The 11,703-nt window shown below is 52.9% G+C and overlaps 1 protein-coding gene across 5 annotated transcripts in view; it reads right to left on the bottom strand.

Annotated features, from left to right (window-relative positions):
* Nucleotides 1-3,175: 3,175 nt before the first annotated feature.
* DCTN1 (dynactin subunit 1) overlaps nt 3,176-11,703 on the bottom strand; it is a 30,366-nt gene continuing 21,838 nt past the window's right edge. For 2 of the 5 annotated variants that reach the window (XM_079940495.1, XM_079940493.1), the window contains exons 12-29: nt 11,499-11,615; nt 11,106-11,258; nt 10,328-10,488; nt 10,054-10,222; nt 9,718-9,786; nt 9,418-9,480; nt 9,158-9,307; nt 8,835-8,996; nt 8,616-8,747; nt 8,259-8,384; nt 7,876-8,018; nt 7,436-7,602; nt 5,379-5,512; nt 5,071-5,263; nt 4,749-4,828; nt 4,381-4,473; nt 4,111-4,200; nt 3,176-3,702 (exon numbers count right to left, since the gene is read on the bottom strand). In XM_079940495.1, the coding sequence (XP_079796621.1) occupies nt 3,565-3,702; nt 4,111-4,200; nt 4,381-4,473; nt 4,749-4,828; nt 5,071-5,263; nt 5,379-5,512; nt 7,436-7,602; nt 7,876-8,018; nt 8,259-8,384; nt 8,616-8,747; nt 8,835-8,996; nt 9,158-9,307; nt 9,418-9,480; nt 9,718-9,786; nt 10,054-10,222; nt 10,328-10,488; nt 11,106-11,258; nt 11,499-11,615 (2,340 nt within the window). In that variant the 3' untranslated portion in view covers nt 3,176-3,564. The remainder of the gene's footprint in view (nt 3,703-4,110; nt 4,201-4,380; nt 4,474-4,748; nt 4,829-5,070; nt 5,264-5,378; nt 5,513-7,435; nt 7,603-7,875; nt 8,019-8,258; nt 8,385-8,615; nt 8,748-8,834; nt 8,997-9,157; nt 9,308-9,417; nt 9,481-9,717; nt 9,787-10,053; nt 10,223-10,327; nt 10,489-11,105; nt 11,259-11,498; nt 11,616-11,703) is intronic. The other 3 variants (XM_079940496.1, XM_079940497.1, XM_079940494.1) reach the window with 2 other exon arrangements.

Here is an 11,703-nt window from a genome sequence, read left to right as displayed (position 1 = left end):
TGTCTTGACCAAGTCCTATAGGCCAGTGCCCGTCTGTTCACCTCACACTTCAGGACTTGTATGATATGCTATGCTGCAGGGCGTGGGATCTGGCTTTTCGGGTGGTCAACTAACACAATCTCAACAAGTGAAGGGGAGCGAACACCAAACAGGGCAAACTTGGAGCAACGAAGGACAGCAGACAGAAGAGAGAGGAGGTGAGTTTGCTCTCTCCATCCCTCCATCACCCCAAACGTAGCATTTCTGAATAGTCTATCCAGAGACATCACACTTGGACAAGTGGCCAGTTATTTGTGAAGCAGTGGCCCACTCATTAAAACAAACCTTGTGTTTTCTGCTCTTTTCCTGCCTAGCTTTCCTCACCCTCACTGCTTGGGGATTGTATCTACCAATAAAGCACTAGCACTGCAGCTTTGCCTCAGGTTCAGTTTTCTAAGTAACCTGAATTAAGACAATACACCTCATCCCAATCATGTCTTCAACCACCACTGACACACTCCCAACCCATTCCCCAAAGTTTACCTCCAATCCAGACTTCTCTGCTGAGCTCTATACCCAGTTGGATCCAACTGCCAGTGGACATCTCCACTTGGACATTCTCACAGGCACCTCAAACTCATTTCTAAAATGAAACTCATAGTGCTGCTCCCCAACCGTGTGCCCTTCTCCTGTGTTTTGGGGGAGTCAGAGATGAAAGACACCTTAAAGGAACTCTCAGTCTGGCTAAAGAAGGAGACAGATGGGTGAACTCACAATTACAATGGAAAGAGACACGTACTGGTATAAAGCAATGCCATAGGGGCATGTACTGAAGAAGAGAAGAAAGGCTGCTTTGGGCTAGGCTTGCATGCGTTCTCTCATTTAGCCTTTACCACAGCCCTGGAAGGTATCGTTATTCCTATTTTGCTGTTGAGAAAGCAGACCAGAAATTAGAAACCTCGCCAAGGTCACAAAGCAACTAAATCCAAGCACACCTGAAAAAAAAAGGTTCATATTCTTTGTTGCTCCAGAAGAGGAGCACCTAAGAGGTTACAGGGATTGGAGATTTCCTAAGGTAGCAGTGCCGAAACTGTCTTTAATAAATGAACAGGCTGTCAGCTAAGATGGGGTGGGGTGGGGGCAGAGAGATAGAAAGGAAGGAAGGAGGTAACTGGCATTCTTGGCAGTGGGAAGAGGCCTGAGCAATCACATGGTGGCAAAGAAACTGCAGGGGTTCACTAAGCCTAGACCATAAGGCACAAGAGAGGCTGGACAGGTGGGCAGGATCCAAATCATGGATGGCCTCATGCACCATCCTAGTGAATTTAAATTTTAAATTCTAGACACTTGGAGGAACCATTTCAGGATTTTGTTTAACTTTTAAATTCTACTTGAAAGAACCATTTCAGAATTTAAACAGAGAATGACACAGCCCAGTGTGCATTTTGGAAAGGTCTCTCGGGCATCCATGAGAATTGGGTGAGAGAGGCAACAGAGGTAGGATTGACCATTTCAAAGACTGCTGAAATACCCAGAGCAAGAAATTATACACAAAGTTAGCAGTGGAGGGAGTGGAAAAAAGTGAACAGATGTGAGAGACAGTAATGAAGGAAAAACTGAACAAGACTGGGTAACTAAATTAGCTAAGGAGAGTGGAGAAGCCATCAGATACCCTGGTTTGTGGCTTGTTACATACAGGACATGGAAAAGATGCTTTCCATTTTAGACATGCTGACTTTGAGATAGATACCAGCAGGCAATTGAATAAATAAGTATGGTATTCGGAAAGCAGTAATGGTGAGAAACCACTACCAAGGCAAACGGACAGAACAAGAAAGCCCTATCCTCTTCTCGTACCCCTGGGAGTTACCCAGTCTTGGCCCTTGGTATCTTAAACACCAATGGGAAGGGAGGTCAGCAGCTTAGGTAGAAAGGACAGGAACACAATCCAATCCCAGGGAAAGAACAGTGTGGTCTGCAATTTCCTCAGCACTAGAGGAGGCCAATTTGGAGAGGTGAGATAAAGACTCTCTGATATCAAGACACAGCCACCCTCCTCAACCAATTCTGGAAGAATTAAGCCCTAGTACCCTAAGGTATCCCTTAGGTATATGCATCTAGAATGGTATCAGCTATGTGTAATCCTTGAGAGTACTGAGGAAAGTCACACAAATCATTTTCTCTTGGAACCCCAGTTGAAAAAGGCTAAGGTGCAGAGCAGGTATCAAAACACCATAATCCACTGGCCTTCCCAAAGGGTACATCAATTGGGAATCCGCCCAGCACTAACGTGTGCCCTGGGCTCCCAACCTGGAACCTCCTTGTCCTGTTTGCTCCTTTCCCACAAGCAGAGGACCTGACCTAGCTGGAGCTGCTCCTAAGCACTAGGGGTCTCTCCCTCCAATTGGATCAGAGACCTCTGGCAGCCTGCGTAGGATTTCCCCAAGGAGGGAATAAAAGAGAGTATCAAGGGAATTCCCTGGCAGTCCAGTGGTTAGGACGCCACACTTCCACTGCAGGGGGACGCGGGTAAACGACGCAGACAAAAAAAAAAGAGAGAGACAGAGAGAGAGACAGAGAGAGAGAGAGAGAGAATCAAGGAGTCAGCCAACTGAACTAAACTGGGGTTACGTTCTAAAATGCCGGGGCACTGTTCATTGGCCTAACGGGCCCCAAATCTAGAAGTGATTTCAGTAGGTCTGGGCCAAGGCCCAGAAATGTGCAAATTTTTTTTCAAAGGAGCTCCCCAGGTGATACTAATTTGTAGTGGGACTTGGGAGCAGCTTTTGCAACTTCTATCCTTTCTTACCAGTCTGTTGCTTTGGTCCTCCCTTGCTTAGTAAATGTTCCCTCTGAGAGACCCCAGATCTTATGGGGAGACTGTGCCAGTGCATCAGAAAGTTGTCTGGGGCGATGATCATACCATTAGCCCAGCTCCAAACACTGGCTTGAAGAGCAGTGAAAGATCCAGAAAGCAGAGGCAGGCCTGCTGGCAGAGACGACATACTCCTGGCCTCCTAACTCCATAAACGAACTCAGGAGCTAAGCCCGTGGTCTAGCCCTTTTCCCCTTGCTCCGAGAAACTTACTGCACACAAATTTGAGGAACACGGCATTCTACTGGTCACTAGAGGGAGACCTTCATATGTGACCCAGCCAAAGCCTCCTCAGCATCCCTTCTCCTCCACTCCTGCTCTGAGCCAAACGGCCCAAGTCCCACTCCCAACACCACACAGAGAACACTGAAGCAGAAGTGACTTTAATCAAGGGGTGAAGTCCTCAATCAGGGAGACCTCACTTGACCTTTGGTGGTGGGGTCTCAGCCTACCTACCCACCACGGCCCCTGAGTCTCCTCAGGAAGGAGGGAGCAATTGAACAGCAAGTTCCAGCAGAGGTCGGGGAACGGAACTAGGGGAACCAGGTCAAGGGGCAGGGGCAGGGCACTGACAGGTGGGAGTGAAGCTGAAAGGGGCAGGAACAGCTTCACACAGGCGGTTCTACCTGGGGGCTACCCAGTGGCTATACATCAGGCAGAGCGGCACCAGGAGGGCTGAGCGTAGAAGAGGACAGCGAGGGAAGGAGCATTTAGGAGATGAGGCGACCATGAAGCTGGTGCAGCTGCTCCTGGGTGAGCACCAGCCGGTGTCGCTGTCCAAGGCCAGCAGCACACGAGAAGGTCACTTTGCCCATGTATACAGTGTCGTCCTGCTGCTCTTCCTTGGCCTGGGAGTTGGGAAGGGGAAGAGGCCTCCAGGTCAGGGGCTCACTTGAGCTGTGTGCCACTGACAGGGTCCCTGAGCACTGAGACCCTGGGTGACTGAGGCTTTGAGGCTGCTAGACTATAATGACCACATTTTCCAAATCAGAATTGAGGTGCACAGCCTGACAAGGGAGTTTTGAGCCCCTTCTGATGTCAAAAGTCATAGAAGATGTTTAACTGCTAAAATATTGGAATTTCAGGAAGCAATGCAAGCACTCTTAAGATACTTGCAAGTAAGACTTGGCCAGATTTCTCAGGATGTTCAGTTGTTGGACCTGAGACCCTAGAAGCCTCTTCAAATTCTGGAGGAGAGGGGAAGGACCCACCTGAGCCCTCCATACTGCCCCTCCCCCTCCCCCACTCCCTCTTACCCTGAGGAAAGCTGATGAAGGGAAGGTAGCAAAGTCAGTGGGGACCGTGGCTCCAGGGCGCTGAGATACAGTCTCCTTAAGGACCTCATCCTGGCAGACGGGAAAAGGATTCATTTAGGGGACCCCCACAGGCTAGGCCAGTACCTCCCTGGTTTCACAGGAAGGAACACTAATACCAAAGAAGCAGGGACCAATCCTCTTTATCATAATACTTTTGCTCTCAACTCCAATCCCATCCCTACCCAACATCCTTACTTTACAGATACTTACCCTTTTAAGGCTCAACTCAGATTCTATAGCTTCTGGGAAGCCATTTCCAACCATTCTACTCTGCAGTGATATCAGCTCTGACAGAAGTTGTGCCTGAAACCACACACTCTAAAGATGATCCTAGCTCAACCCACTTTGTTGATAAGAATCTGTTTTCTGTTGATGAGAATCTGTTTGGGAGTGAGGGCAGGTTCCCAAGGCAGGAATCCTGCCTCCCCTTCCATCTCCTCCCCAGTGTGTCATCTAGCACAGGGATGGGCCCCCAGGAACCCTGGGAGTTCTTGTGGAAATGAACATGCTAGGGGCTCCACCACGGAATGTTCTGAAGTGGGCACTGTCGGGTGAGAAAGGGCAGGGTCTAAACTAACCTTGAGCTTCTCGATGGTGTCGCTTAGGGACTTGAGCTGAGCCACTTGCTCCAGGAGCTGGGCCGATGGGCTCTTGGCAGCTGTGGGGATAGAAGGCTAGTGAGGCCCACCAAGGCCCAGGCAGGCAGCTGTACTGGATTAAGGGTCATTAGTGCAGATACTGGACCCGCTCATGGAGTAGACATGTAAGAGGGTAGGTGAATCAAGCAAATTAAACACTGAGACCAAAGGGCAGTGCTAGGAAGAGCCTCTCTGGTGTGGGAACTGCCTGGGGCAAGGGGAAGGGGTGTGTTTTCCATCTCAGGATTTGGCTGGTCCATACCAGGGCTGGTGCGGGTGATGTCCACGACATGGGTGTGTGCGCTCAACTGATTCAATGTCTCCAGCAGCTGGTTAGTCTTACGATACAGCACTCCAGCAGCTAGATCACTGCCAGGGCCCTCACGGGGTAGGAGAGAGAGCTTTGCCACGTGCAAAGGGGGCAGGGCTGCTAAGGATGCCTTCATCTGCGCTCCCTGTGGGGGAAGGGGGAAGAAGGGTAGCGGTAATAAGTGATAGAAGGCCCTGCCATCTATCATCAACGAGGCAGTTACATTCCACCTCTACCCATCCTCCCTGTGACCTCCTCACCTTGAGGATGCTGTTCTCATGCTGGAGCTGGGAGATGTGCAGCCTCATGGCAGAGATCTGCTGAAGCAGCAGTGGTGAGTCCTTCACCAGCCCTGGGCCTGGCACAGATCCCGGAGCCTGCCCAGAGGCACCTCCTATGGGTACCATAACAAATGTCATGAGCCCCAGGTGCAGAAGGCTGAAGATAGGCACCATCCCTACTCATCCCCTTTCCTTATCCCCTCCTACCTCCAGTCTTGATTGCTCCCAAGGGGGTAGTCTCACCCTGCTCCCCCAGCCCCAATTCCCACCAGCCCTGTTAACCCCCCACCAGGATGGGTCTCTACCTCGCTGCTGTTCTTCTGTGCTCAGGATAGCCCATTGGGGAGCAGGAAAAGAGGAGAGAGGAATTAGATGATTTGGGAGTGAGGGGGACATACCAGAGGAATCCTGGGCACGCAGGAAGACTTTTTTCCTAAACACCATACCTTCTCTAACAAGACCCTGCCTCTACTTTTGGGGAAAGAGCAAATATGTGTGAAAGACAGAAAAGGGGAGCCAGGCCACAATACATGGTGCAACACGTGAGGAAGAGTGGCAGCGGGAGTGTGCGCAGGAGGAGAAGCACTTGAGGCCATTCTTGCCTCCCTGCCTCAGACTCCAGCTCCCAGAAGGGCAGCCGGAACGCTCCTGACACCCTGATATGTCTGCACCCTCAGTGCTCCCTAGCAGCAAAACTGAAGTGGAGGATGTGGACACATTCCCATGTTCCTCAGGTTCCCCAGTGCTCTGAGACAAAAGTCACCCTTTTTTGGGTGTGAAGTTTCATACACTAAGAACCGATATTTGTTTAAAGAGCCTATATGCTAAAGCAACTCAATGCGGTAATTCTGGAGACTCCCCTCCCAAGGAACATGGAGCCGTCTGCACCACAAGAGTCTAAAGTCAAGAAGACGCTTGGTCACTTTCAGGGTCAAGCGGCACCAGTGACGGGGGCTTTGATGAGGACAAGACCCTAGGTGAGGCCAGCTGACAAGGCAAGCACAGCAGGGGAGATCTAGAGATCCTGAGGGTTTAATTCCATTACAAGGAGTTTGCCTTCTGGAGGTGAGAAGGGTAAGCAAGAAACTGAAGAGAGAACAAAAACCGAACTACACGGTAGATGAGAACTAACATGGCGGTGGCCGCCTCCTTGGTCAGGAAACTAAGGAGACTAGGCCTGGAAGCCAGAAAAACTCCAGGTAAGGAGCCCTGACCACACTAAGAGACCAGGCAAAGGTCAGAACACAAGCCCCAAGTGAAGCTGGGAGAATTCAGCAATGGAAGAGACAACTACTCTATAGGGTGAAGCCACGTGAACTCAGTGGGGAAGAGAAAATGCAGTGCCCAAGCAGAGGAGGGATCAAGAGCAAGGACCATGCACTGCTGTGGATACCACAGCACTCAGCCCAGCCTGCTGCAGGCTGGTGACCCTCTGGAATACAGGGCTGGGACAGGAAAGCCAGACGGTAGACCCAGAAGGGACATCTACTGGAGTCCGACTGTCACTGTAATTCTGAGCTTCACCAACAACTTGGTAAGGCCCCACTGCCCCACCTTGGTCAGAACTCTGCACATATCTTCAAGAAGTAAAAACTTGGTGAAAGTTGCCAGAGGTCTTCCCTGGTGGCGCAGTGGTTAAGAATCCACCTGCCAATGCAGGGGACACAGGTTTGAGCCCTGGTCCAGGAGGATCCCACATGCCACGGAACAACTAAGCCCACGCGCCACAACTACTGAGCCTGTGCTCTAGAGCCCACGAGCCACAACTACTGAAGCCCGCACGCCTAGAGCCCATGCTCCACAAGAGAAGCCACCGCAATGAGAAGCCCACGTGCAGCAAGGAAGACCCAATGCAGCCAAAAATAAATTCATTAAAAAAAAAAAAAAAAGTTGCCACAGAGTGAAACTGGGCAAGCATATTCCTGGTTGAATATCCAGGGGTAAAAGAGGGGGGCAGAAGTCAAACTGAAGCCAAGGGCAGGAGGGGGGCCATCCAATCTCCTCTGGGCTAGTGCTGCCTGTTCCACTACACTCACCACCAGCAATGCCAGACACCAGGGTAGCAATACCCGAGGGAGGGGGACCCCGGAGCCCCTCGATTGTGCGCTTGGACTGGCTGTTCAATCGCTGCTTTAACTCTGCTTTCTCTGCCTCCAGCTGGTCGATGTCAGCCTGAAGTGCATCCATCGTCTCCTCGAACTCTCTGTGAAAGAATCTGGGCTTGGACAGTGTCCCTTCCCCATGGCCCCACCCCCCCTTCTCAGTCCTGACTGAGTCCTTGGAGTAGCCCTACTGGTGAGGAGCCAGAGGCAGAAGAGGCTCAGACTGGGATGAGATGATGGGGATGTCAGCTGGGAAGGAAGATGGCGTCTGTCCCCCTGGGGAGTCTCACTATAAGAGGCCCTGGGCTAGGCAGCAGGGAGCTGCTGGAAGGAGGGAGGGGTGGAGTGAGCAGGGGCCTGGGAAGGTGCCTGACTTCTCCTTCTTCCGCAGCAGCGCCTGGGTCTCCTCCAGCCGAGTCTGGACTTTCTCGATGCGCTCATCTGCATCCTTGGCTGCACTGTCCAGCTTCTTCTCCAGGAGGCTCAGCCGCACATTGGCCTCACTGAGCTCTTCCCCCTGGACGAGGGCAGAGAGCGTCTAGTTCCCTTACACCCTCCCATGGCCCCCCAGAGACCTGGAATAGACCACGAGATAGAAAGCTTCCTGAGGGCCCACGAGAACTCCCACTGATCACAGGTGCCACTTCTCCCCACTCAACCCCCAGCCCCCCTGAGTTATGATCACCAACACTCACTGCTTCCCTGTGCCCCATGCTATTTCCTGGCCCCCCAGATCCAGAGCCTTCCCTATCCTCACCTTGATCTTGAGTGACTTCTTCAACTCCTTAATAACTGTCTCTCGATCTTCAAGCTTCAAGCCCAGGCCTTCAGCATCTGTGATCTCTGCACGAAGGGCTGCAGCCCGCAGCTCAACTGGGGGAGGCTAAGGGTAGGGACAGGAGACAGAGGGCAGGGATAGGGAGAGGAGGTCATCAAGGCACTCCTTTCAGAGATCCAGTCAAAGGGAAAATCTTCTCCTTGCCTCCTAAGCAGGATGGTGCTCCCCAGATTCCTTCCTGCTGCCACCCAGCCCTCCCTCCCACAATTACCAGCAGCTCTCCAAGTCCTGCTCCTCCAGGCCCCTGGAGCCCCTCCAAGGAGCGACCCCACCCACCTTGCTAGGGGGCCGCTCTGCATCGTACTCTCCCTCCTGCATGGCGGTGGCCAACTTGTTCATGGTACTGATCAAGATGCTGCATGACTGGCGCAGACACTCATAGGGGCTGCCGGAGGGGGCTCCGTAGATCTGCAGGTGTCAAGGGCAGTAGTGAAAACCCCACACTGGCCACCTGACTGCCCCATTACCACCTTCTGCCCAGCCTTCCCAGCCCACCTGCTCGCCTGCTTTGAAAGCCAGCTCCTCCAGGGCAGCCACAGGCAGGCCTTCATTCTCTGCCAGCGGGGCAATGAGCTGGGCGGCAGCAGCAGCCACCTCCTGCAGCACAGCCACCACCCACGTCAGGTGTTTCCTGCAGTCTAGGAGTGTGTCGGATACCTGTGCAACAGGCCAGAGTCAGGAGCCCACTCTGGGCCCCGCACCACAGCTCCCAGCTACCTCAAAACCATTCTTGTCCCCTGACCATATCCAGATCTTGACACGCTGGGCCCCTCCTGGTTCTACTTGGCTTCCTTCCCATCCCCCTTCACAGCCCAAACCTGTGGTCCAAAGGCCAGTGCAGCTGGGATCCCAGGAGCATCTGTCCCTGGCATTCGCCTCCGGATCTTCTTGCAGAACTGGCGGATATCGCTGCACGAAGTTTCCAGGTCCCGGAGCAGGAGTGCAATATCTGAAGCCTCCTGCCCACCCTACTCAGGGAATAGGAAACAGATGGAGAGCCAAGTCAGCATTAGGGCTGGGGCGAGGAGGTGGGGACTAAAAGGAAGAGGAGCTCAAACAGATCTAGTTGTGCTCTCACCTGCAAGAAGGCCCGCAGCCGTCCCACCTCCACACTCATGCAGTCCAGGGCACTCTGGGTGAACTGTGAGGACAGAAGCAGGTCGTTGTCAGCCCCCAACAGGAGCCCTTCTGCCCCATCACCATCTCTAAGAAGTCTCCGCCCTCGGCTGGCCCCCATCCATAAGTGGGTCCACTGGCTTCCCTGATCTGGCCTTAGTGACCCTGTTCCAGTCTTATGCGACACCCCTTGAGGGTGTGAACTGATGTCTCCCATTTCTGATCTCTATAAGGGGCTCAACCACTGGCCCAGACACCTCACCTTAATGTGGTCAGCCAGCTGTATGGTACTGTCCTCTGGTTGTTCAGAGAGGTGGATGCTGTACAGATGCTGAGAAGGGATGGCAAAGAAACAGACAGTCTTTAGGCCTTGGAAGAATGGAGAATTCTTCCCGAACTGCAATTTGACCCTGTCATCACAGGACTCCAGAGGTATGAGAGCATCCAAAACCCTCAAGGAGCTGCATCCTAAGGTGAGTCCATCTACGAGCCTCAAGCCATCAGCCTGGGACATACAACCTTGGCTACACTGGCAACAGCCTCCAGCAGAAGAAACCCTCCCTCCCTCCTGTGCCAAGGCTGAATTCTCGCCCCAGACCTGGTAGTACTTGATGGCTTTGGTGAGAGGCTCTACGTTGACAGTCTCGTCCAGCTGGTCCTTGTGCAGCAGCTCAATGAGAAAATCCAAGGAGCGTTCGTGGGCACTCATCTCAGGGTAGAGGCTGCCCACCTTCTTATACATGTCCACACTGCACTGAGAGAGGGCACTAGAGACCAGAGAAGGGCCCTGTGAGGCCAGCGTCTACCAGGCAATCTCAGTTCCAGCCAATCTCGGACCCGTGGCCCTGGAGTAGAGGTCAGGGGTTACTTACTGCTCATAACGGTGGAGTGTGGCCTGCAGCAAACTCAGCGAATACACCAGCCCAGCAGCAAAGCTGAGCTGCTCCCCCACAGCTCCTCGAAGTCCTGGACGCTCTGAACAGTTCTCACTTAGTTCAAATTTCTCCTGGGCCTGCTTCCGGATTAGCTCTGCCTGTGGGAAGAAGCACCAGAGACCTGGGGCTCAGAGCAGGGGATGGAGAACACAGACTCAGGAATAGAGAGAGCTGAGCAACTATGTAGGGGGCATGGATACATGGGGGAGAAAGCAGAAACAGCTCTTAGATGGGCAGGGACTATCACATGGGGAAAGGGTAATGATGCGATTACTGGTGGTTATGAAGATTTGGGATGTGGGGATGAAAGGGTGGCAGGACCAGTGGGACCAAGCTCTTTCCCGCCTTAAAGCTGCCGCTCCTGCTACCTTTCTACCTAGAATGCTATCCTGACAACGACCTCCCCACTAACTCCTAGTCATCTTCTAAGTCTGGCCTCAAATGTCATTCCTTCAGTGACAACCCTCTATCTAAATCGGCTCTCCGACCGTGCTCTCTCAAAAACGCTACCTCCACTTCACAACATGCCATCTCCCCTTCACAACATGCCATCTGTAATATACATCCGTCTGTGACTTTGTTGACTGTGCTCCTCCACTACATCATAAACTCTGTGAGCAGGGAGAATGACTGTTATCTTTACTTGGCATCCTCAATGCCTGGTTCACAGCAAGTTCAACAGAGTCCTGTTGGGCACGTGATTGATAGACCATACCTTGCAAATGAGACGAGGCATGAGCAGCAGCACCAGGACGCAGTCATGGTCCCCACCTGGCCGAAGGAAGCTGTCAGGCATGAAGGCTGTCAGCAGGGACATGTGCCGGTTGGCCTGTGCCACCTCCATCTGCCTCAACTCCATCTCAATTGCCTGTGAGGTGGACAGGGAGGTGGGCTCTCAGCCAGGCTGCAGAGCGCCTCATAACCACCATGCCTTGCTCCACCACGTTCCCCGCTTCTAGGCCCAGGCCAGGAGTCTTCCAAACCACCACACAAAGCACGCCCCCATCCAGGAAGTGAAGCCCAGAACCCCACACCAGATCAGCACACCGCCACACCCAGGCTGGGGTCCCCAACACTCAGCCCTCTGCGACCCACCCACTTTCCTGACCTTAGCATGGGCCTTAGTCTCAGCAAACTTGATTTTGAAGTCAAAAGTCTCTGGGGGTGGCTGCTGCTGCCTCTCCACAGATGCTTCCTGCTGGTTTGTCAGTTCCCGGTTCACATCCTGGGAACAGGGACAGACAATGAGGCACAGCTGGGTCCTCAGGGAGCCCTGAGGAGATGGTGGGCAGAGAATAGCGGGTAGGCAGGCA

This window comes from Stenella coeruleoalba (genome assembly GCF_951394435.1).
Source record: "Stenella coeruleoalba genome assembly, chromosome: 13".
NCBI classification, from domain to species: Eukaryota; Metazoa; Chordata; class Mammalia; order Artiodactyla; family Delphinidae; genus Stenella; species Stenella coeruleoalba.
Note: the sequence above shows the minus strand (reverse complement) of the source record. Positions and strands in the feature narration are given on the sequence as shown.